At 32.5% G+C, this 25,935-nt stretch overlaps 1 protein-coding gene across 8 annotated transcripts in view; it reads left to right on the plus strand.

Annotated features, from left to right (window-relative positions):
- Positions 1 to 25,935, plus strand: part of LOC118187631 (tight junction protein ZO-3-like) — a 369,809-nt gene that overhangs the window by 245,772 nt on the left and 98,102 nt on the right. Inside the window, exon 1 of one of the 8 annotated variants that reach the window (XM_035357887.2) lies at positions 17,622 to 17,906. The exons of the other annotated variants lie outside the window; for them this stretch is intronic. Within the exon in view, the coding sequence (XP_035213778.1) occupies positions 17,814 to 17,906 (93 nt within the window). The 5' untranslated portion in view covers positions 17,622 to 17,813. Of the gene's footprint in view, positions 1 to 17,621; positions 17,907 to 25,935 lie in introns of those variants that run through there. 8 annotated transcript variants of the gene reach the window in all.

The following is a 25,935-nucleotide window of genomic DNA, read 5'->3' on the forward strand; positions in this document are numbered from 1 at the left end:
TTGCATTAAGCTGTACCAAATCATCAACGCCTTGCAAAATGCAGTCAGTAAAATTAACGAAACTACGTTCTGCAACGTAATAACCGAACTAGATTAGTTATATGTAAGAATTAGGTGGCGTACAATAACGTAACTACTGCGCTACCATTGGCTTCCATCAGTAAACTAGAGGGACTATGCTAATCCCCAACCATTGTATATGTTAATACTTTCAAGTATATTTCGTCCACAGAGACATTCCGCCTGTTAGTAGATCAAAGAGAGTAAGGGGGACAGATTCCCCTTTGGGTAGAATATCCGTCATCCACGTACTATCTAATCCTCTTGTTTTATCCAATAGCAATGTACTGTGGTACATAATAGTTGACGTCAAAAAGATCTTTAAACAGTATGCTACTAATATTCACAAAAATTTGTCAGTATCGAACGTGATTATTATTACAAAAATATTCATAATGAAATTTGTAATGTACACTGCGGGGAAAAAAAGGGGGGCAGTTCTATATTTCTCGTTCTATTGGGCCGATTGACGGAATTAAAATTGCGTTTTGTCACAAAAGCGCAACTTAGGATATATATTAGATTTATATATCGCATTGTTCTAATGTAGGTATTTTGACACAAAATCGAACTTTTTCTGAAATGACATGCCAATTTTTTTTCCATGAAAAATAATTGCAAGAATTTTGGGGTATTTACCATGTCATAACTCAGAAATGAGTAATTATTAGAAAAACACCCCCACAATTAAATTTTAGTACATGAACTAGAAAGCAATGTAAAGCACACAGAATTTCATAAGATGGGTGATTAATATTTCGATGTGTCATATTTTAAGTGAGGATATTATAAAGAACGATGGTAGATTCATGGAATGTAATCTAATAAGTTTGTTTTCTGAACAATGGAAAAATTACTATCGTAAACTATAAAATTTCTCCACGTAGTATAACAGCATTGATGACAGATGAGTACACAATAGTTTTTATCTACAGACAATGCGTAAATAATTGCACACAGTCTGGAGTATATAAGCATTGTTAAATTATCCGTTAAAATAAAATTCTTAAAATCGCAAAAATAAATTAATTGTACTGTGGTTAATCATCTATTTCTCATTGACTCCTATCGAAATACTACCTTGGTATAAACAAAAACATTATTTTTTCTGTTCTGAAGTGTTTCTTGTTTTTTTTGAAATGTTCATTTCATTTACATAATCAAATAAAACTATTTTTTTGCTTAATTATAATAGGACTTTCACATTTTTATGTGATCCTCTTGATCAAATTTAGTCATTTTTGGGGTTGATTCACTTTCAAACTGTTGCCACCAAATATTATCGCCCTGTATCATATTTAAAGAAAAATGTATGCATGTCTCTCGCGTGCATGTATGTATTTTTCTCGTACTGTAAAAAAATAACGGTACCTGGAGCCATCAAATTTTGAATAACGCAATCCTCCACATGGGCACCTTGAAAGCCCGAATTTGGAATTTGTTTTATTGTCTATTTCATATTTTGTAAAGTTTTGACGAATTTTTTATTAACAAACTCAACGACATCAAAGCGAGCAATGGCAACACTGTAGTGTATCGGAAATTCTAAAGATATGCTGTTTTTAAATATTTCGTGATATTGCTGTTGAATTGAATTTTATGTCGCTTAAGTGCGAAGACCATGATATTTAATAAATAAAGGTAGCAGACAAAACGTTAAGAAAAACGCCCCTTTAGGCGTAACATAAAATCTGAAAACTTTCGGGCTTTTTATTCCCCCCTTCTTGGCGAATTTTATCTCTATACGATGGACATTCGCTAATTTGTTCATCTGCGAGTTCTGAAAATCATTTCAACGCATAAGCACCAGGACGATGATGAACAATTATAAGATTGTCTAGTAATCCTTTAAACCTCTGTTAAATCGCTAAATAGCCGCTGTGCCCATAAATTTAATGTATATTGCTTATTAAAAAGTGTCTTTCTGGTTAAAAATTATTGAATACCTTTTTAGCTGTTGCGTTCTGTATTCTCCCATGTAAGTATTTCAGAAACATATTTTGAAAACACAGTTTCATGAACAAATGTTTAATTATCATAATTATATTTTTCGACCTCCTTTATTTTTATTCCTGCATTTTATTGCAACTGCAGTGGCTTTTTGAAATTTGTAGTATCTGTCGGGATTTACAGGAAACTAACCATGCTTCCGCTTCTTAATTTTTAAACTGCGATAGAACTGCTGAATTTCTCGCAGTCTGCATGATTTCCGAATTATGGGCATTTGCTACGAATTGTAATCCTATAGTAATTTTGTAGCTTATTAATAAAGATATTTATTTTCCACGACTTCTCTTGAATCTACAGCCGGAACACTTTTGAAAGGCTCAGTATATTCATATTTGATTACATTTACTTTCTAAGGTATTATTATCTCGAAAACCTACTGAAAATATAATTTTAATTTCTAACAGAAGATATTATCTTTAAATCTTTAAAAAAATCCACTTTCTAGGATTTAAGTACTAATTTCTGGTTCTCACTACTTATATATCTTCTCTTCTAATTAACACAGAGTTGAAAACAAAGTTGTTTTGTAAAGCTAAAAATAGGCTTTGTAAAATAGTACAATAAAATTAAAATACGATTTTTCTCCCAAACTCTTCATGTCAATGGGTACGGATACCTTAAACTAAGCATTCGTGTGTCCGTAGTCAGGGGACATGATAAAAGACTGCATAACTATATTATTATCAAGGGATTGGAAATAAAAAAAAAATATTATATCATGCCTTATATTTTCTTTTCTGTATAGAAAGTTGCAAAGTATTGGAATTATAAACAAATTCTACATCAGCAGTAAAATTTAAAAAAAAAAAAAAAAAAAAAAAACTAACAAATAGTGTTTCGCTTTGTTTGAGATTCTTATTTAGTGTATAATATCATGAACAATTTTCAAAATTATTGTGGGAGGGGGGTGTTTTTTCTTTTGTAAAAAAAAAATCGCAAAAAGTAATGTGAGAAAATTGCTTCATGTGTATATTTCCTCATGCCCAAATGATTCGGGTTTTTTAAAAATGTAATGAAGTGTTATTCTGCAAAAGATTTCATGTGCAGAAAATTTTTCTCCCGGTCTCTTTTTTTCAATGACTCATTTGCGGAAGTTTGGCTTAAGAACAAGAAGTGCCAGTCCCAAAATATTCCGTATCTTAATGAAAATTTACTGCTGGAATGTCGAGCATCTGAATATGTCTGAAATGGGAAGTTATTTTAAAATAAATTTTTCAATTTCCGAAAGTTAAGAACTTCGAACTTCTTATTAAATTATATTATCTTACTGAATTCTTATTATGTTAAGAACTTCGTATTTTATTTTATGTAAAATAAGTTACAATAGTTACCCAACTTTTTGTAAAATATTCTCTATTTATACTCATAAAGAAATGTTTACAATGATGGTTAGAAGTTCCACATCAGTGATCTGGAAGTCAGTTTGTTGCGTTCCATTTGGATTTAAAGGTGCAGAAACACTTCTAAGTTATTCTTACAAATTAACTATGATCTTAAAACCATATTATGATCACAAGTGGAGCTATATGAAAGATACTATGATGTTCGATTCAAATCTTTTTACAAAAAATGATCACTGATAAAAGGGTAACTATAAGCTAATGTATACTGAGTAAGTACGGATTTAAAAAATTAAATAATTAAAGAAAATTAGAAAATTATATTTTGACCTGCAGGAAATTTATTTCAAGTTTCTGTCAGTTTTCCACTATAGACGTAGCATAAAACAAATTATAATAAACTGTGTGAATTTCTAACAAAAGAAATATTGTTTACTAAATCTTATATTTTTATGATTAAATACGTTATAATTGTAATAATTTTCAAGTACACGGTAACATATTAAATTTACAGTGATTTTTCTGTTATTTGTTTGCATTTTTTGTCTTATTACAGAAAGTTAATGTTTATAGTATTTTAAGTGATGTATTGACTGATAATATAATATGTATTGACAGCAACTAATACAGCACTTTTATTTTTTTTCTGTATATTCTATACCAGTGACCTCAAAATCAAATTGCATGTAGACCGAATGCACAATTTGAAAACAGTTAATGGGCCATAATTTTGCTTTATTTTATTTATTTATTTTTTATTACATGAAAAATTATTTATTAACAAAAATAAGAAACTATTTTATATAAATTTGAACTTACTAAATATTTATCAAAATATTAGTGTTTTGTACTTACTAAATATTTATTGCTAATTTTTTTTTACTAAATATTTATCAAAACATAAATAAATAAGGATAAAATTAGAAGGAAAAGGTCTTGAAGGAAAAGAAATTAAATTTATATTTATTTTCTATCTGAAATTTCAAGTTTGGTGCTTGCAAAACATTCTTGTTCATTACATTTTGTAATTCAAATACATTGACAACTAATTATTAAATTTTCAGTCTGACATCTTTTCAAATATTTCTAACATGTTTAATTAATCATTAAATAATTTACTTTAATTTAAACTAGAACAAATTATGAACAATTTCAGAATTTAAACTAGAATAAATTATGAAAATTTTAAGAGAAACTACCAAGTGAACTAAACGAGAATAAATAATGACAACCTAATTTCTTCCTCTTATTTATCGAAATTTTCTTCGACGCATGTTTTCATATAAATAATTATAAGTTTTTTTTAATCTCTTAACACATGATAGCTTTTCGATTCTGATAGAGTGTGTAGCCTTGGAGAGAAATTACTGGAAATTATCTTCATTACGGATTATAGATGCTTATCAGTCAATCGGGTTGTTTTCTTATCAGTTTTCAACTGTGAAAGAAAACTGTTCACATGTAAATGTATTAGCAAACAAAGCGATTATTCTTAGTGCAAAAATTCGTATTTATTTTTTGGGCGAATAAAAAGTTAATAAATTAGTATTTTCAAATCTTTGAATAAAACTTATATTATATCGTAAATTAATTAATTCCATTTAGAAATTTTCTGGTCCGTTATTCATGTTCACACCAAAAAATAATGTAAACTCTGACTTAACTAACTAAAATCTTGAAATCTTTGTTAACTCCATATTTGCAAAAAATACATAATTTAATGTATTCGTGGGTCGCAGAAAATTGCTTCGGGAGCCCCATGTAGCATGCGGGGCGTCAGTTAATGGAAAATCTTCGCATGCGTACTTTGCCGAAATAAATAACCTAACAGTACAAGAATTTATTGAAGAGCAGTGATGGCTCAAATAGGGATAAGCGTCTCTTTTTAGAAAAATTGCAGTACTTACTTCTTATGAACTGCAAATTATAGAAAGCTCTCAGCAGAATAACGTAACGTAAAATTTAATTTCTCAACCACAAATTGGTAAATATTCAAAAAATTTATACAAGTACTTAAAATGAGTGTACAATAACATAGTGCACAAATGGATGTTGTGACTTATCTCTGTCTGACAGGCCACGAAACATCAGACCAAGCCCGCGAAATTCATCATGACAAAGAGTGCAAGATTTCACCTGTCGTTGGCAAGAGCCTTTAGCACCGTACAAATGACAGTACTATTTCGCTCAGTTCCTCTCCCAATTTTGACGAAGAGCACCTCGGGAGAACGGGTCCGAACGGGTCTTCTCCTACCACTAACCTCTCGAGAGGACTTTCGCCTCGCCGCATATTTAGAGTGCATCATGCCGCACGGACACTATACATTTAGAAACATCCATGCCTTCCCTGGGATTCGAACCCGGGCCCTTTGGTACCGCAATGGGCTCCTCTAACCGTCTGGATAAAAGAGCATTAAAAATGCGTGTTAAATAAAATTTTTTTTAGCTGTTGTTGTGTCCATCCTGACGAGCTGTACTTGCAACTGAACACAAGAGTTAAATAATGCGGCCGTCGATATCGAACATTCCCTGAAAATGCTTTGCCTAAGGCATTATAGACAGTATACAATCTTTTGTTACGGACCGTAAATATTCGTTTTATATGGCGTCTATGGCATTTTCAGTGATGTTATTTGATCCTGTATATTTGCCACGACAATTAACACCATGATAAAAAAAAAATGACAGGATTTCAAATGAGGGGATTTGAATGATCATTCGCATTGAAAGTGGCGGCTTATTACTCAGATTTCGCCAAAAGGGATTACATATTGAGTCAATGTTATGTAACCAATACTTACCATTCTTGTAAGTTAGGAATATTGTTGTTTCCTAACAAATTATCAAAATGCTGGCTTGTGAGAGTAACAGCTCAGAAGTAGAGGCCTACATTCATGATTCCAAAGTGCAACGCTGTCTAATTTGTGTATTTGTACCTAAAAATATTCATAATAAAGTTGTTTTAAGGCCTCTCCCCGCAAATAATTTTGGCAATTTTTATGCTGTGCATTACCAACTCTCAAATTATACTCTCAAAATTCACTGAAATACGACTTTTTAATGTGTACTAACCTTGGGTCATCTGACATATTCCAGATTAAGTATATATAATTTCCAGTTTCAAAATGTAAAGTATATTGAAAACAGAGTTCTGGTAGAAGATGGGTCAAACCGCTGTATTTCTAGCCACTTAAACATTCTACACCATCACCTCAAGACCTATGCCCATTATTAGCCCAAAATGCCTAATAATGGGCATTAGCCCAAAAGCCCAAAAGGGCCAATTTGCCCAGAAGGGCTATTTCGATTTGGCATTTGGCACTATAAACAGCGAATCACTTTTTAAATTTTTGCCACCAAATATTAGAGCCCTGTATTATATTTAAAGAAATGAAATAATGAAGAATCTGCATAAATGTATGTGTTTTTCGCATTTTGATAAAACAACGGTACCTAGAGCCATCCAATTTTGAATAAGGTACGTCTCCACCCGAATATGGGCACCTGAAAGCCCAAATTAGGAATTTTTTTTAATCACCTATTTCATATTTTGCAAAGCATTTATGAGTTTTTGGTTAAGAAATTCAACGATTTCAAAGCGAGCAATGGCAATACTGTACGGAAGAAGGGGGGGGCATTTTTATCTCTAGCGAGCGAGACTGTATCGGAAATTCTAAACATATGCTGTTTTAAATATTTTGTGATACTGCTGTTGAATTGAATTTTATGGTTCAAGTGCGAAAAAGATGATTTTTAATAAATAAAGGTAACACACAAAACGTTAAAAAGAACTCCCATTTGGGCGCAATATAAAATCTGAAAGCTTTCAGATTTTTTTTTAATTGCTTATTTTACTTTATTTTTGTTGTGTACCATATGATTATAGTGTTTGTAGAAATTCAAAAGTACTTGCGAATCTCTATGGCATCAGTAGAAAGAGAAGAAAGAGGTATATTTAATATTATAGATTGCAGCTATAAATTATTATTTAACTTTTCACTCGTAGACATCATAAAAATCAGGTTTATTAAGAGTTTAAAAAAAAAAAAAGAAAGAAATCGGCATTTGAAATTGCAGTACTTAAACCGTTTCTTGCCATATAGGCGAGAAGAATAAAAAAAAAAATACAATGTAAAAATATAAATCAATGCAAATAATAAAGTATTTCCATCTAGAAGTTAACCCTGTCTCTCATCAAGATGTTCTTTATGACTGTTAAATTATAAATTAAATAATTTGATCAATATTACTTTTTATTTTAATTGTTACACAACAGTAATGTTTAGTTAGTAATAATAAAATTATTTTTTTCCGTAAAGTACCTTTATATTTAACCATATTCATCCTAATTTAAAACAATGAGTGAATAATCGCAGTTTTGATCTCTGTCAGGGGTTATCTTTTATAGTATGATTATCTCTTTGCAACACTGACTTCTGCGGTTTCGGCTGTGCCAAGCTTGGGTGGCGTGTAGCTAGATCGTAATCAGCCATACATCATACTGCTATGTGTCATTAGGTCCAAGGAAATTCGGGCCAACTGACCAGGGTGCTCCACGTGTTCATCTCTCGATTGTTACGTGTCTCCGTCGGTGATGCGTGAGAATTGCCTATTCTTTTTGCCAGTGGCAGGCTCTTTTTCCTTGCTGACGAGTGCCCTTCACGCTCTGTGCATACCGACCGATCTGTTGACATGCTGACTTCGGAGGTGATTTGCGTGATTCGTTACTTTAACAAAGACTGCCTTTTACTTTCGTTTTTCCTCCCGATTTGCGCAATTTTTTTTAAGGTGTCTGTTTTAACTCTTTGTCTCTATAGATCGAAACCTTCTTAAGGAACATCAACGACGCTTCGTATTTATACGTACAGTATAGTGGTGTGCGTTAATTGATTACTGGGGCTAATCTAGTAGCTTAATATTTTTGTTCATAACAATCTGCAATCAATATATGCTTAAGAGTATCAAAATAAATTTCATTTGAACTGTTTTGAGACCGCAATGTGTAGAGTGCAGTCGGCTTAAGGCCGTAAGGCCTGTGTCAACATCTAGACTAGCCTACTTTTATTGGTTCCCATCGCTTGGACTTGATTACTTCAAAGCCCGTATCTAGATGTTAGACCAAAATTCCACAAATCATCCTAGTTCCTCATAATCGTGTTTTTCCTTCATGGAAACTACGAAAATGGCGTTGTGGGCCCTTGAAAAGGAATAATTGTGCCTAGGCTATCATGATATATTGTTAACTAGAAATGCTGTATTTTAAGCAATATGAATTTTCTCTGATGCTGCTATAAACATTTTAGTTAGTGGATCACAAAGATACCTGTGTAATGCGTGAAAGGATTCGAAATAATTCTGCTGAAATTGCTGGATTAATTCCGAATCCAAACTCTCGCCCAAACCGCTCAGTTTGTTAAGCAATACGTTTATAATTTGCGTCATATCAAAGGATATTGCTTTGGAAATTAGCTATTTGTGATGCCGCGTGAGAGACGCAGATCTTACGTCTTGTGCCATGGTGTCATTTACAAGATCGTATGTGTGATAAAAATGACATGCAAAATAATTTAACGAAGCAAAAAATCTGAAACAGAAGTCCGTTCTGTAACACCGAAAATATGTTGTCGGTGGCAATAAAGGCAAAGTGGAGAATATTCCCATATCCTTTTAAGTATTATATTGTACCGAAACTAATTTTTCTTAATTGAAAAACGTTATTATTTATATATAGACAGTAACTAAATAACAATAAAATTCCTTTTTAAGGCGCTACGTTTTATAATCTGTTTATCCGTTTTCAGAAAATATAAGCGAAGCTGGCGTAGAAGAATAAGTTTAGAATTCTTCATCGTCAATAGAGGTATTTGTAGTGTGGAAAACGTAGTCTGATATAAATTTTAAGGACCTTTGGGCGATTTTTATATCATTACCATACCTCACTAAAAATTGCGGCAGGTATAAGAATTCAGCGAATATGAAGTTAAATATTGTTATGTCATATTTTCTGTATGGATTTCTAAATGTTGGAAATTTGAGATTCCGTTTGCTGAATTTTTCAGTTAAGAAATTTTCAAATCCAGCTTCGGTATTGATAGGAAAATCCAAGTAATTTCATCATCATTAGCTACATATGCTTAAATAATTCGTTTCTTGAATATGCATAAGTCCATCTTGCACTACATTCGTTACCTTTTTTGAAAATAAAAAATTATAAGTTACTGGAATTTCCTATTTTATGGTTGTATGATTTGTGGTATATTATGTTTCTAGGAAGAAGGAAATATTTTCCAATCCTTGGGGTTTCTAAAGACATTTTCATTTTCCAAACAGACAATTTAAATATTTTCACGACATTATTTATGTAATTTATTATAATCATGTGCGTCATATTATGTTAACAATTAATAGAAAAATAAATATTTATGGAAATTCTTATTTAATATTAATCCTTTTTCTATATTTGAATGCCAATCAGTTATGGCCCGCCACATCGCATGAGGCTTGACCCATATTCATCACACGTAAGCAGTTTTAGTCCATCTCTAAAGAGTTCAACGATACTTTACCCATTTGCCACTAGGTGACCTCCGAGGATCTCTACGTTCTCCACATAGCATGGTAATGGCAAATTCCTGTTGTGGAATAACTCTAACCTGTTGTGGTAATTCGAAGTTAACTCGAAAGCCTCTATAGAGAATATGGGCTCTTAAGACCCAAGCTGAAGGTCGAGGACAAGCCAGCTTTCGAGTTACCGTAAATTCTCTCGAAAGGAGTATACCGCATTTCATAATATTTATAGTCGTTGTGTCACTGTTTTCAGAATTTAAGAGTATAAAGAAAGGCCCATTATTTTTTTAAAGAGCTACTTCCTTATGATTACTTTTGATCTTGCGTGTATTGTATTATTGTAAATTGGGCAGTTTTGTCCACTTACTCTTTTATGAGAAGTTCCTTTTACTTTTATTACAAGCAGGTGTACGTAAAAGTTTTATAATAATTCAATGGGTAAACACTTCCGAGGAAACCTCTTTGAGATGTTTAGTGTTCTTTATTTCGCGGATTTGATGTCCTAGCAAATATAAAGTACCTTGAGGGAAATATTTGTGTAAGCGCTTGCGAACAAGCGATCCAATGAAATATATGCGTAGATAATTGAGTCTTTTTCTTGTAAGTGCATAAATCTCCACTTCGTTGATTTAAGATGAAAATAATTTCATAGCAGTTTTTTTTCAATCATTTGTCTGTGCCTTTCTGAGTAGCTGATTTTAAATATAAAATTTATCATTATATCATTATCAGAAAGCAGTTTCTTTTTAATCGTATAAATTTGTTTAATTAATTTTTTTTTCTAAATATTAATTGTAAACTGTCTGATGTGTCAAACTCTAATGTTAGAGTTTTTACGCTATTTGATTAAAAAAGTGGAATAAATAATTTTTAGTGCCTTTGGCATAGCAGATAATAATAGTTTATTAACTTTTAATTATGTGCAAGTTCTCTTAATTTCCGCATACTTTCTTGATTTATGAGTGAGAGTGATAAATACTTTTTTTTTGGGGGGGGGATAGTGCTTACCAGTTGTGCTAGTGACCAAATGCTTTTCAAATTGCTCTTTACGATCACTTTTAACACACATTTTTCATTGTCTGTTTGTTGAACCACTAATATATTACCATTTTATTCTTTTTTATATATTTATTGCATTTAATTACGTGTATATGTAACACATTAAGATCTCTTCAGTTTCATTTTTTTAATGCAAAAATTTTTCTATTTTTATCCTCTCAGAAACGACAACAGTATTTTTCTTCCATATTCCATTCAGCATTTCTGACTGTATCAGAGATTTCATTTTAATTAGCTTTAGTTAATTGACTCGCAAAGTGATGATTGGTTATCCTGTGTATTATCTCAAAAACAGAGGTTAATTGAAAAAAGCGTCTGTAACTAACAGAACAACAGGTTTCAGACGGATTGAATACAAAATTTACCTTACTGCTAAAGCACACGAGAGCTAACTGGTGGGCTTGATTCCTATTCTTATCGAGGTCACTTCGTGACAGAGGCTTTATACACTTGTTTTTATATGCATAAATAGTATAGCATATGTTGACAAAGTGGAAAAATTTAAAATTATTATATACTTTTTAAACGACGGAGTAAGGCATTTTGTATATCTGTTAAATAAAATATAGCGATCAGTTCATTAATATTTACAATTTTACAATGCTTGAGAGACAACGATTAATCATTTTTGCATCTTTTGAAACTATCAAGACGTAGTACCACTCTCGTTGAGTTTCAGAATTGGAACGCCATTTTTAGGTCACATTGCTTTCTCGAGGAATGACCATTATGTGTGGAATGTTAACCGTTTCATATTGTGCCTGATTCGTGATTAGCTCGTAGATATTCAAAAGCAAAGCAATAATTTATGTAAAAGGCCAGTTCGGCCTTGCGGCTCGTTGTGTTTTTTTTTTGTTGTATTTTCTAACTGTATCAGTAATGAAGAGAAAGCAATACCATTAGTTTGAAATTTCTTTTTTCATGATATATTCATACATAAATAAGTTAAAATATCTAGTCTTTTCTCTTTGTTCCCCTTTCTGTTTTCATAAAATACTAAACGGCTGTAGAGTTATTAGGATTTTTGGAAGCAAGAGTTCATGAAAAATGTGCAGTGCCCTCACTGGGACTCGAACCTGGACCTCTCGAGTACGCGCCGAGTGTGCTAACCGTCACACCACGAAGGCTGCAGAAAGGAGGGAGAAATACCTTTTTTAAAGAGGGATTAGGGAAGCCAATCGCCAAATCCTGCTGGTGAAGAATCATTATTCACCACCTTTTAGTTCGGGCGCCACTGTAGAGTCATTAGGATTTTTTGAAGCAAGAGTTCTTGAAAAAAGTGCAGTGCCCTCTCTGGGACTCGAACCTGGTACTCTGGAATACACGCCGAGTGTGCTAACCGTTACACCATGAAGGCATGCAGAAAGGAGGAAGAAAATACCTATAATGTATTTCTCTGAAGTGCTTCATTTCATAATCCGTATGTCATGATTTTTGTGTAATGCTAGTGACGCATGTACTTACATAATGAGTAGCCGCCTATCTTTATCGCTAGTTGAAATGCTGGAAAAATGTGAAAGATGCTCTTGGAATTATTTATTAAAGGGTGATTGTACGAATCCTGCCGAAATGAAAATAATCTCTTGAAAGCTTCATCATGCGTATGCTGCTTTAGCATCGTCTATGTCAGCACCGATTGTTATTGTGTATGTATTTTAAATAAATATTATCTATTTATTTTTCCGTGTGCTTTCATTAGTAATATAATCTTGTTTCTTAAATTTAGCAGGCATTCAGCATATTGATACTAATATATATTCGGCTAGCGTGGTTTCAGCATGTCGACACTAATGTATTACATACGGATTCATCATACAGTAATGCCAACGACTAGTTAATATGTATGGTTGATGTAGTGAGATTCTTAGATATGCATGGAGAAATAAAGACATAACCAATATTCCCTTTAAGTTTTCCTCTTTTTGCGCGGTACATATGCAATGCATTTTTTAAATCGTCATGTATGTTTTATACGCTGACGTCCTGCACCTGTATGAAGCTGTTTGTTTGCGATTGTTTGTTTTATACGTTGCAAGAAAACTATATTACGAAAATCATTTCATGGCAACGCATACTCGCAGGTTAGATGAAACATCCGGTTAAGGGACTTCATCTTCAAGATGACTAAATATCTTATTTAAAGTTTGTAATGTAAGGGATCCAGAAAGGACAGTTTGTAATATTAAACTAAAAAGCGTAAAATGTTATATTATAGTTATTTAACATGCAGGAGTCAAAGGAAATTTCATGCACGTGGCTTCTGTATCGGAATTAACGATATCAGATTGTGTACAGATTAAGTATGTATGTAGGCAATCTGGACACTTCCGACTGAGTAAAAAATATTACAGCCCCTTCCCACACCCAACGGAAAATTAGGAGTTACCAAATTTAATTCCGCAACAAAGCGAGACAGAAATTATTTGCAAAGTTTCTATCATATAATGACGTGCGAACGAATCCAGAAATGGACTGATGCGCAATAATTCTAGCTATATGCATCATCGGATATAAATTGATTACAAAAAATTATTACAGAAGATTATACATATTACAAAAGATTATTACGGATTATTCTGATAACAGAAGCAATTTTATAAACGACCTCCTGCCAAATATGGTATTCCAGTCGTATGGATTGAACACTGATTGCTCAAAATTTGCAGCATGTCCCGAATCCTTTTCGCGCATCGTTTTCGTGTTCGCGCTTATAAAAGCAAAATACTTTACGTACCAAGACAGAGCTTCAAGAATCTCATACATATCAGAAGTTTTGGGCTCGCCAAGTCGAGCTGCATTTCTCAGTTTCTGTGAGAAGGGATTTTATTAGAATATATATATTCAGTTGGATGTGGATCTGAAAGAAAAGAACGAGTATTCCACTTAGAACCATCTATGGCATTAAGATTGGCAAGAGATTTTATCATCTTTCAGTACTGATAAAACAAATAGCATTTCATCGGAAACTTCGAGATGATATGCATACTTCATATAGCAAATTCTACAATTACTCGCATGGATGCCTAATAACGCTCTCGTTTTGTCAAATCCAAACGTTTGTGCATCAAGTGAACCCTGAAGGCTCTGTCTTGAGCTATATCTTTGCTATTCCAAATCTGATGAGCATTGTGGCTATTAAGAAGAACGTGGACTTGACAAGTCACTGCACGTGTGAGATTCTGAACAAAGTGTGATTTTATCACATATGACAGAAATAACCTGAGGTATGATAAAATTCGCCTATAACCATGCTTAAATCAACACGGTGTGATCTGAGAAGATTTATATCTTGATGTATAAATGGTAACTATTGCGCAGCAGTGCATTTTTGGATGGAGATGTAGACATGCACTACCGACTTCTTATTCCAATGGTATGCATTTAGTGAATCGGATATTTGCATAATTCAGTTGCGTGTTGATGTGGTCACCATATAAGGCATTCCAATAACATAAAACTATTATCAGCATTATGTGAGTGGTACCTGTGGATGTAATCATAGATCTGTAATATATCTTAATGTGATTCGATGGATTAACTCAGTGTGTAATATTTACTCTAAAAAGGTTAATATGTTTGTAATAATTACGTTGCCAGTACTATCACCCTGAAATAATTGAATCTAAGATAAAATAAGTTCATATTGCCTACTATTTTTGCTAGATCCAGTCGAGTTCCAGCTATCAGTAATTCTCGGAGAGGTAATGCTTCTAATTCTGTTGGCTTGTGATTGGTTTTAAGCCACATTTAAATTTTACTTGTTGAGGGGAAGTGATTCGTATCTGCTTATATTTAAACTATCCAGCCCCTGATTTTCCAACGAATCGAATAAGAGAAAGCGTGAAACTCGCAGCGGTACGAATTAGATGCGGATGAGAATGGGAGAATTAAAAAGTAGAGAATACATCCAACTTTAAAACTGTATACACATTTTGAGATTTGGCGATAAGATTAAACGAAATTAAATAATAAATAAATAATAGTAATTATTTTATTGGATCAATTATTTTGTTGTCTTATTTTACGGCATAACTCAAACTTTGCGTAGCAATCACCAGTAAACTTTTTTATTGAGCAGCTGAGTGCATCCACGCCGCACACATGTTTTTTTTCTCTTCAGCTTTTCTAATGTAAGTTCATATCTCAGAAGTTTAAATATTCTGATATATATTTTGATTTTTGAAATATGAAATTTTTTTAAAGAAAACACTGATGAATTTCGATTAAGGTTTTGTTAAGATTCTGTTAATTAATCTTACATCTCCAAACTTTAATCTGCTTGAAATTATTCCTAGAATTAGTGGATTCCCACTCCCCCCCCCAGGCGGCGGAAGCATAAAATTCCAACAAATTTTTAATGCACTACTTTTCTGGCGATGTAGCAACAAAATTCTTAGAATAAGAAAACGCTGGCAAAAAACGATCAGTTTTCTCCCCTTTTTTTTAAATTAAAATCTGGAATCGTTTATTACTCATAAACTCTACCGACTGTAAACTGCTAATTTCGTTTCCATTTTTTTTTCCCTTCTGAAGTGTAGATATCCGTATGTACAAAGGCAAGCATAAAAACTAGAATCCGTACCTCTCTGTGGATGTCAAACATAAAAACTAAATTTCTTCATCCTCTTGGGGAACATAAAATTTCGCTTAAACGATTACAAAACAACCATCCGGTAGCCTTTTGTAAATTACAGTTAAAGGACAGAATAAAATTATGGGTGGATCTCCCTTTTTATGCTTTGTTGGTAGACGTATGTAATTTCGAATCCCCCTAATGTGCAGGTGAAATGTTATGCCACGTGGTCCTCCGACAGGTGAGGGTTCCACCTTTTTGCGCCTGTGGCCTTCTGGCTGAGGCGGCATTCCTCAGCTCTCTGCTGGCCTTGACGTCACTTCCTGACTTCTGCCACTGAACCGGTCGTCTATTGGCTACCGACCCGAGATGGCATTTGGGACGTCACAGGTTGCTTGGAGCAGGTTAAAACGTCGCCAAATAGCTTGTTATTTGGCAAGCTATTTGGCGGCATATTTTAAGATGAAAGAGCTCCATCAAAGGTACCGTTGCCAAGGCAACCTTATTTTTGTATGTTCTAGTTTGTGACCACCCTATAAAACATTAGAAATGCTAAGGCTTCAAGTTGCTAATTTTTATGCATTTCTTAAATTTAAGGCAATTTCTTTCATACTTTAGAGCAAGGTAATTTTGAAATGTTAAGGGTAGGGAAAATGCTTTTTTCTGCTTAAAATTTGCAAAGTTTTGGATACACTTAAGCAAAATATATTTTCGTGCCAAAATACTTATTAAAAAGTTTTTTATCATATAAAATTCAGTCGAATCCCTGCATAATGAGGACCAACAGGGGCCGAGCGGTAAAGTAGCACCGGTAGCTCGGTCCGAGGTTCAGATCCCGAAAGCGGGCTGGCTGCATGTCTGTTTCTTGGTTGCCTTTGGTTTCCTCCATGTGTAACGTACACGTTTCCAGTTTCCATGAGCCAGTTTCCTTTAGAAAGTCCTCCACGAAGGCATACCTTGAGGCTTCGCCTGAATCACATAAAACCAATAAAAACCAAACCCTGCATAATGAATTCGGATTGAACAATAATGACTTCTACAATTTTAGAAGAAAAATTAAGTCAAAGAACATCAGTTAATTAGGAATTTATCTTAATTTATTCCGCAAGTATTTGCTGAACTGTCAAGAGTATTTCTGAATTTGGGGGAAAATCTTTCTGCAGAATTTTTTGAAGAATTTAGTATCTTTATATGTGAGCTTTGTTCACATGGGATTGGCTGCGTTTCAAAATTGTGTTGGAAAAGCCATTTTTTGCCCAAAACAATTTGGAACTTTAATACAGAATTCTTTTCAGGTTTCCCGATCCCCACATTACTTGTTTTCGTGAAAGAAAACAGGGTTATGACAACTCACAGAATGATTTTAGTACTCTTTAAAATCTGAGGTTTGAATCTTGTAGCCTTAGGTTGATAATCAGATCATATGTGATGATAATGAAGCAAGCAATGGGTGCGATGTTGACATTTGAATCCAAAACACTACAGATCGGTATTGCAGGCGCTGGTTGTACAACCGAAAATTTCCAGTGAATTGTGAAATAAAATAAGATAGTACAAAGCAATGAAATAAAAAAATCAAAATTAAGAAATTGAAAATTGAAAGTTTTGAAAAAGTGCTAATGTTAACATCAGTTTCCAGTTTGAAGAAGATTTTTCTATGCAAAAGAAATTTAAAACATTCTTCGCGACGTATAATATACAAAATATCTTCTGTAAATCCATGATATTTTAATCTTCATACTGATAATTTCTGCTTTTTTATCGCACATTTATATGCATATTTTAATGCCTCTCTAGTTAGTGAATAATATTTGTTTAGAGAATTTTATCTTTGGTCCTGGCCGCTTCTTTAAATTTGTTTTTGATTGTATTCCTGCATATCTTCATTGATACTAACCCAGCGAGTGAAAACTATATTGATTCTAATAATGTCGCCAAAAGAGAGATACCTTCGCCAGGTGTTGGACACTAGAACGGTGCCGCTGTAACAGGTAAGAAAAGAAAACAATAATAAGTGAAAAGCTGAGAATGGAAAAATCAAAAACTACATCCTTCCGCTGATAAGGAAAACAATGAGTTGGGTGACAGAAAATAATATTACTCGATGTCGCTGTTAGTCGGCTTCGGGTTTAAGAACAAGAAAGGATATTTTGAGAGAGTCTGGATTTGAATAGCAATATTTTAATCGCATTTGTTTTGACGGAATGCTATGGATCATGCATAGTTTGTGTGCCTGCCTGAAAGGTTGGATTACTTCAACAGTGGATGAACCGATACAGAATGGGGAAGAAACACCGGTATGTAATTAATTAATTATAAATTTTTCTGAAAAATTTAACCATGAGATAAATTAATCTCTTTTCAAGTTGATGTCTTGGATAAAAATCTCTGTAATCTTTTGCTGTATCTTTAATTTAGTTTTATTCACGTTTGTATGATCGGTTAAATACATTTCGAACGCTATGCAAAGGTAAGCTAATTGAATTTGTTATTAGACAGTCTTTCTTTGTGTAAGTAATTTTATTCTGGTACAATTCGTCAAAAGAAATCAATTTAGCATATTTAAAAGTCATTGTCATTCGATATAATTTAATCTGCCGACGCTTAACACCATTGCTATTGGAAATATTGGTTTTTAACATTCCTTTCTTATTAATCTAATATCATTTTTCATTCAATTTTTCTCCCTTTCGATACAACTGGCTTCAGTGGCTTTTCAGTATAAGTACCTTTAAAGTTCCGATTGTTAAGTTGACCAATGACTACTGCAACTAAATGAGACTGGCATTGTCTTCAATAACCCCATTTACCAATTTCATGATGATTTGCGGTACCTTTCTTAAAAGAATAGAAATGAAAGGGTTGACTTTTGAAAGGGTTGAAAGATTTCAAAAGACATACAAATATTTAGAAATATTCAAATTTGCAAAGTAAACTTATACATTACTTTGTTTGTCAGCGGCAAATTCTCCAAGCTGTTTGCCAGCAAAATAGAACTACCTAGAAGCAATTAAAAATGAATTAACAATACGATAAATACAATGATATACTTTACTGGTTAATGAATAAAAGTGTTAATTTTCTATATAAAATAAATAATATCAATAAAATAATAATATCTGATTTTATTATACATGTAGCTAGAGAAAATGATGTGTAATTTTTTAAACATATCTAAGCGACAATGTTGTGAAGTTTAAAATGAAATATCGCTTTAACACCTTTGCATGATTAGTGTTATTTATTTTCTTAGAATGGGTTTCTCAAAACGGAAATAAAATTTTATTGAATTTCACACAATATGAAAAATCAATAAATGAATAAAAACTACCAATTAGAAATCTTTGCATTTAAAGTTACCATTTGCCAGTAACTCATCGAATCCGGGTCGAATTACTAGTATTCAGCGGTCTTTATCCACATGGGCACTTCAGAGTCACCAAAGAGTTAGCTCAACTGAAACATTTAATTAGCACTTAGGCTGGTTTTGTTGTAGGAAAAATGTTTAACCATTCTTACATAATTTACTGTGCTGATTTCGATAATGAAGTTTCTTCATCGCCAGTGCTTTTTTCTTGCTTTTCTAGCTTTAATTTTTCTTACAGAATGCAGAAGGCTCGTGTTATGAGCATAGAAAATATTTCCATAACGATATAGGTACAATTTAAACACATCATTAAAGGAAGATGAAACTTTAAAATACCAACCGCCTACTATTGGAATCTAGCGACGACAGAGGTAAATTATTTAGAAAAATTATATTAGAATTTTATTCTGATGTAATTTTTACTAATTATAATGTCTTATAGTATGAAATAACGGTATTTTTATTAAAAAATTTTAATAATTCTAAAACAGTCGTCTAATACAAAAATTTGGTGACTAGTTTTAAAAAAATCAGCCTGAAAAATGCTATAAAGCTCAAATATTAAAGCGTATTGAATTTAATTTATCTTGTTGGTTTCGGAAATATTAAATACGTCAGTGATGTAATCTATTAGATGCAAAAGCGAAGAATAAAACAGCTATTTACATATTTTCCTTTATTCAAGCCCGGTATTACATATTCAGATGTGTATGTAAATTAAAGTTTTAGATTTTTTATAATGTTAAATATGATGGTATAGTTCTTACATTTTTTTGGCATTCACTAATTTTAAGATCGTAAATTGTATAGCTATTTCTTGTATTCAAATATTATGTTTATTATATCCCGGTGCAGTTATGTCTGCAGTTAGTTTGCAAAATACGACCGTGAAAATGTTTTTAAAAACTGGAGAAAAGAAGGGTTTCAATTAAAAAATCACCAAAAAGAGGTGCAGTACTTTTAATTATATAAAATCTAGTATAGCTTTCTCTTTAGTAATGAATGTGAGCGCGATTTGCTGAATGTGAGTTTCCGAAACTTAATATACAGACTTAATTAACTGTATTCTGAAAAAACTTGCAAAATAAATTTTTGAATTATTTTACTTAAACGGCGCACATACTTTCAAGTTCTTAGTTTTAATCATGTATTTTCTGTATCTTTCTTGGTGGTGGTGAGGGGATATTTGAAAGTAGTTCAATGGGATTTTATTATGATTGGCAAACGAAAGATATTACAAGTTTGAATTTTGTTTAACATATTATTTGTATCATAGAGTAAAGTACAAGTATGTCGTACGCAGTTGTATTTCCTCCCTCCCCAATCGTTTAGTTATTAATAACTATAACTAAACATTTAACGTGTTTCATCGTTTTTTATAGCGTATTGTTTGCGGTATATCTGGAATTTTTCTGTATCACAATATTTTCGCATTGCAAGGTTTTCTTTTGTTACTTCCTTTGGGCTTTCTCAAAGTTCTGTCTGTTGTATTATTTTGTGTGTGCTAATGTCTGTCCAATGTGATTTCGTATATTTGTCTCTAATGCTGAAGATTTAAATTATCAGCTAAAGAATTTAATATTCATGCTCTTGCTATTAATTGCCTTGTTTCATTGAAGTTTACGACCGAACGAGCACGTAAATACATTCCTCAGTTGTTAAAAATAAATAGTTCTTTTCCTCTGAATCATATATGTTAACTATTTATTTATATTTCGAAAAAACGCGAAAATTTCTGCCTTTAATAATAGCACATTCTTGTGTGTTTTGAATTTTTATTTTCTATTTTAAAGCTGTTTGTAATTGATCTGTTTATAGTTCATTAACTCCTATGAAAACAAGTGACGTTTATTCTCACATCATTAATTTCCCGTAAAGTTTAAGTCAGCCTGTAAACTGAAGTTTTTTATTTCTAAATAAGGATAAGAAGAATAATCAATCAGATATGACCCGAGCTGACAGATACATTCCTTCATCGTTTGTCTCAGAAGTTTGTATTCGTAGCAGTGTTGAAAACTGCAAATTCTTGGAAATACGAATTTAGTCTTTTTCTTGCTTGTTGATGGATTCTGTCATGGTAGCGTAAACAACCTTTCTATGTTTCATTTACTGATACATATGAAAATTAAATAACATGTTACATATTCATGAAATTAATGTAAAATAATCACAAGTTTAATTATAAATATACGGAATTGGCAAAATAGATTAAAAACCAGACTAAAGCGAAAGGTGAAGCTTATTATGAAAGAAATATTAAATTCATATTGCACAAATTGACTTTTGTTTAGTTAAACGTACTTTAATTTTATAACGGTCAGTTTAGTACCATTCCTGTTATTTGAACAGTTTAAAGAAACCGTTTCCATACTAAGAATTTCCTGTCTTTCAGAGTGATATTTTTATTTCAGAAATATATATTTACTTATGGTAATTATAGAAGTTGCAGAGCAATTCAAAAGTCCTCTAACACTTGTAGTAAATATTAGTTTTTCTAAAAATTGAAAACTTTTGCAAGTGTTGCTGTTTGGATAAATTTGACCGTCAATGAAATAATTGTATGCATTACGGAACAGAATACCAATCGCTATGAATGGGAGATGGAAAGAAAGAATATTCAGTGTGCCACAAGTCTCACGCAAGAACATATGTTTATTCTGTTTAGAACCTGAAAAATATATGGTACAACAATACCATTTAGAAAATTCGTGATATCCCACTCAGCTATTTGAATAAAGTGGTCAAAAATGAATGTCGCCCTGTGAATTTGCGTATTGAAAAACATGACAGTCATTTCAGCATTTTTCGTAAAAGCATACGTTTTGTTCATTCTTATAATTCTACGAGACTGATATTGTATATCTGAAACAAAATAAAGAGCGGTAACGTTAAGTTATTACTACGTTAAGTTACCTTTTTTAAATTAGAGTAAAAAAAACTTAAATCTCACCGCATTTTTACGTTTGCCTAATTTAACATCGATGTTTTTATCTGAAGCCATATTATTAAGTATTAAGAAGTATAAGTAGTAGCGGAGTATTTAGTAGAAGTAAAGTATTAAGAAGGATAGTTAAAAACACGGCTTTGAAAACAATGAAATTTTAAGATTTTGTATTAGATAAAGTAATCCTATGTAAGAAATATCTTGTAATAAGAGCTCATTTCAAACACGTTTTTCTTCTTCTGTCTCCTCTTTTGTTTTGTTTTGTTTCTGTCCAAAGCGAGATTTGACAATTATCTGTAAGCTGGCGGAAATCGCAAATTACATACTAGTCCTACTAACCTTCTTAGTTCTAGTGTGAAGTGTGAGAAACGGATAATAGTAATAATAATAGTATTTTCTTTAAAATTAATAGGGATTCATGCAAGAATCGGCAAAGCTGATAAGCTTTTCGACGCAAATGCAGCTTAATAAAATTATGACACTTTATGTGTCTCTGAAGGTAAAAAGTCAAGTAAAACTGTGTCTTGTTTGTCAAAGTGACTACCTTATCATAACTGCGGTTGATCTTTACAATATGGTAACTGGTAGTTTGGCGACATTTTGGAGGCGATAAAGGTTACTACCTGGCACTTTGGTAATAATGTGAACAGTACTCAGTTCCGATTACGCATTATTTTGTGTGAGGGAAATGAGAGATCATGGGATATGTCATGTGATATTAATGGACGAATTACGGTTCTTTAATCGGAAAAGGGGGGAAATCGGGAAAAAATCTGGAAATTTTGTATTTGGCTTTATTCTGTGTTGTGTGAAACAGTGTTCGTGAATTTTTGGATCCCATGGCCGTAACTAAAGTGAATTCGAAATGGGTATTTATGTATGTATTAATTTAATGTATGTGCTCATTTATATTTTAAGTAGTGTTTTTGAATTTAATTATATTTTAATTAAATGATAGTTATTTTGTGAATTTTATGTTTGTAGGAATTTGGTACACGTTTAAGTTGAAGTAAACGTGCATGGAAATAATTTAAATATTTGATACTAAGTATTTGTAATGCTTGCGGTATGAATTCGTTGGTGACGTGTATAATGTAATAGATGATTTAGAGGTAAAAGTTTTTGGATATTTTATTTATTTTATATGTGGAAATGTTCATATTTGGAAAGGGTAAATACTTTTTCGCGATCAGGTAATTTCATATATGTTCTTTTTACCGGGTTTAAAGATTGAGAAAATTGTCATGTATTTTCGTGAAATTTTTCTAATTTATGAGAAAAAAGCAGTGTACATGGATATAGTGAAGAGTGTGCGCAATGCCATTTTTGTGCAATTCTGGGATGTTTTTTAAGTAAAAATAAGTCGATGTGTACATGGTTTATGTGTATGTGTTATTTTGAAAAACGCGTAAGGAGTATGGTATTGTGCACTTTTTCCCAATTTTGCAGTGAATATTTGTCATGATTAAGCAGTTTTGTTAGATAAAATTTCTAGCATAAGTGTAATTCGGCTAGTAGATTGTTGGAAGAAGTGTTCAGTAGATAAAAAGAAAAGAAACATGTCTTTACTTCGTGAAGACAAAATGGCGGCGGGAAAAAAAAAATAGAGGGTTGCTGTAGGAGAGTTGGTCGCCAAATTTTCGCCCAAAAAACGCCAAGTTACCATAATGTAAAGATCAACCATAACGGCTTAATTGATATGTTCTGTCTACAGTGTTAAGATGTGACGATGATGTGTTAAATCAAATCAAAGAATGTGGTTTATTGTTTAGTCGAAATTCTAGATATTTCAAAAGTTTTACATGTATAAGACAAGTTGTTAATAAATGAAAGGCGTGATGGGAATAAAAAGTGCCGGTGTTCCGCGTTTAGTAACTTCCAGTCGGGCAGCTGCACTTCATCCACCGACTGAGATTTTTTATTTATGCTATGATTTTTTATTTTGTTTATGATTTTTTATTTATGATTTATGTTCCATCAGGAAACTTGACCCAGTTTGATTTAATGACTCTTTCCGTGCACTGAAAATAGGAGATAAGTTTTGCTAAACTTTGCCTGAGGAATTTGATCAGTTACAGAACTTAATTTTTACCAATTACCGATACTTAATTAAAAAAAGTAAAGAAATAGTGTAATATCACTTCAGATTGTGGATGAATGAAAATCTACGTGCGGCCAATTTTTTAGCTTACTTGTGTCACACATTGGCAAATGGAATAACAAAGCATGCTAACTTCTGTTGCGTACTCATCATGCTTGCAATTTCTTCTCTTATTTTCACTAACGCTGAAAATGTTTGAGAAAGTCGTTCACCATTTTAGTGAGAATTGTCAGGCATTTAGTATTATGTTACTGGGGGGGGGGACAAAGAAAGCCTATGTAAAACTTTTGAATAAGGTCCATTTAACACTCAGTCATTTTCAGGATTAAATGTTTAAAAAATAGAGAAACATAAGGGAGGAGATTCAGGATATCTAAAGTCAAAAAGAAGTTTTAGAAAAGAATACAAAACAGTTACTTTAGCCGGCCATTTCTGTTTCATCAATAGATCTTTTCATTTTCTGGAGAACATTCTCTTTATTAGGAATATTTTTCTTTTCTTTTCTTAATTCCTTTCTCCATTTTCGTTTCGCATGGAAGATTCTAAATAGATGTGGTATTTGGCAAGGTGCCAAACGTACAAAAAGATTTTTTTTAAATTCTTTTTCTTTTCTTTTTTCCATCCCCATCCCACTGTGATGATTAATACTTTCGAAGAAATTATTTTAATCAGCTAATCGTAACGTTCTCGTGTGGTTAGGAATTTCATATACGTTATTATAATGAGGCTGTATTCAGCCTACCGTGACGATGCCAAAGTTAAAGAAATCATACAAGCAAAATCATAATTAGAAGATGAGAAGAGAAGGTATTTAACGTTCTGTTGTTGCACCGTGACGATTGGAAGTGCCCGTAAGGGTGGGTGATCAGGCTAATATCTGCTTTTCCCGTGCTGTTTGTTGGGTTGTGCGAAACACATTCTTTTGTATTTTTCTTTTTTTAGAAGAAAGACGTGAGCGATGGTGAGTGGCTTTGTTCAACCGGGAAGGCCGATAACGCCTTAGAATAAATTATCAGCGATTTAGACTAACTAGCAGAAGTTACAACTCGTATAAATGTTCTGCGTTTTTATTATTTATTTGAGTCTGCAGTGCGACAGGAATGTGATAGGGTTATTAATAAGAACCTTCAACGCGGCTCGAATTGTATTAATATGCATGTGGATGATGAGGAGCCTCATCATCCAGCTAATTGCGAAATACAGTGATTTATTGTATTTTTAAATATACTCAGCAAGTGTTTTGAAATATTTCTAAACCGTGCCGTTTAACTGCAGGTGCTTTCAACGAAATCTACCAACTATATAAAGATTTCAATTCCAATCCTAGTTTTTTTTCAAAAATTTTTAAGCTCTGTTTGCATAATTTTAAGTCTTTTATTATTAAACAGACGACACTATAGTTTTTTTATATTTTATTTCCTCCAAGTTTTGAAATTCCGGCAAAATGGTGTTCACGTGGTTTTGTATGTGTGGTAACCTCATTAAGGGATTATCTAAGGTTTCGGAAATAGCATGATATATTTCATACTAACGCTGGCAAAACCCAAAGTATCAGAATTATGCTTGTCGGTTTTCTGGTTGATGCTTTACAGTTGACGTTTGCTACTTGTGAAGCATCTTAAAGGCACTCATTTATTCCTTTCTCATTTATTTCATTGAGTCGGACACAATGAAAAACTTGGCGATGTAGAGGCAAAATGTGTTGTTTCGATTGGATTAAAAATGGTGCAGAATAGTAGATCTATGAAGAAGGGGGACGCGTCTTAGCTTCCTTCGAAATGCATAGTGCTTTTTGTATAAAACCAAGACTAAGTTTTGCATTATTTAAATGCTAAACAAAGAATTTACGTATTTCTTCCTTATCTTTCCATATCTTTCTTCCAATAATTTAAAAAGAAGAATAAGTTCTTTGAA

This window comes from Stegodyphus dumicola, chromosome 8 (assembly GCF_044657685.1).
Source record: "Stegodyphus dumicola isolate Sdum_Otavi_A_Nest chromosome 8, ASM4465768v1".
In the NCBI taxonomy this organism is placed as follows: domain Eukaryota; kingdom Metazoa; phylum Arthropoda; class Arachnida; order Araneae; family Eresidae; genus Stegodyphus; species Stegodyphus dumicola.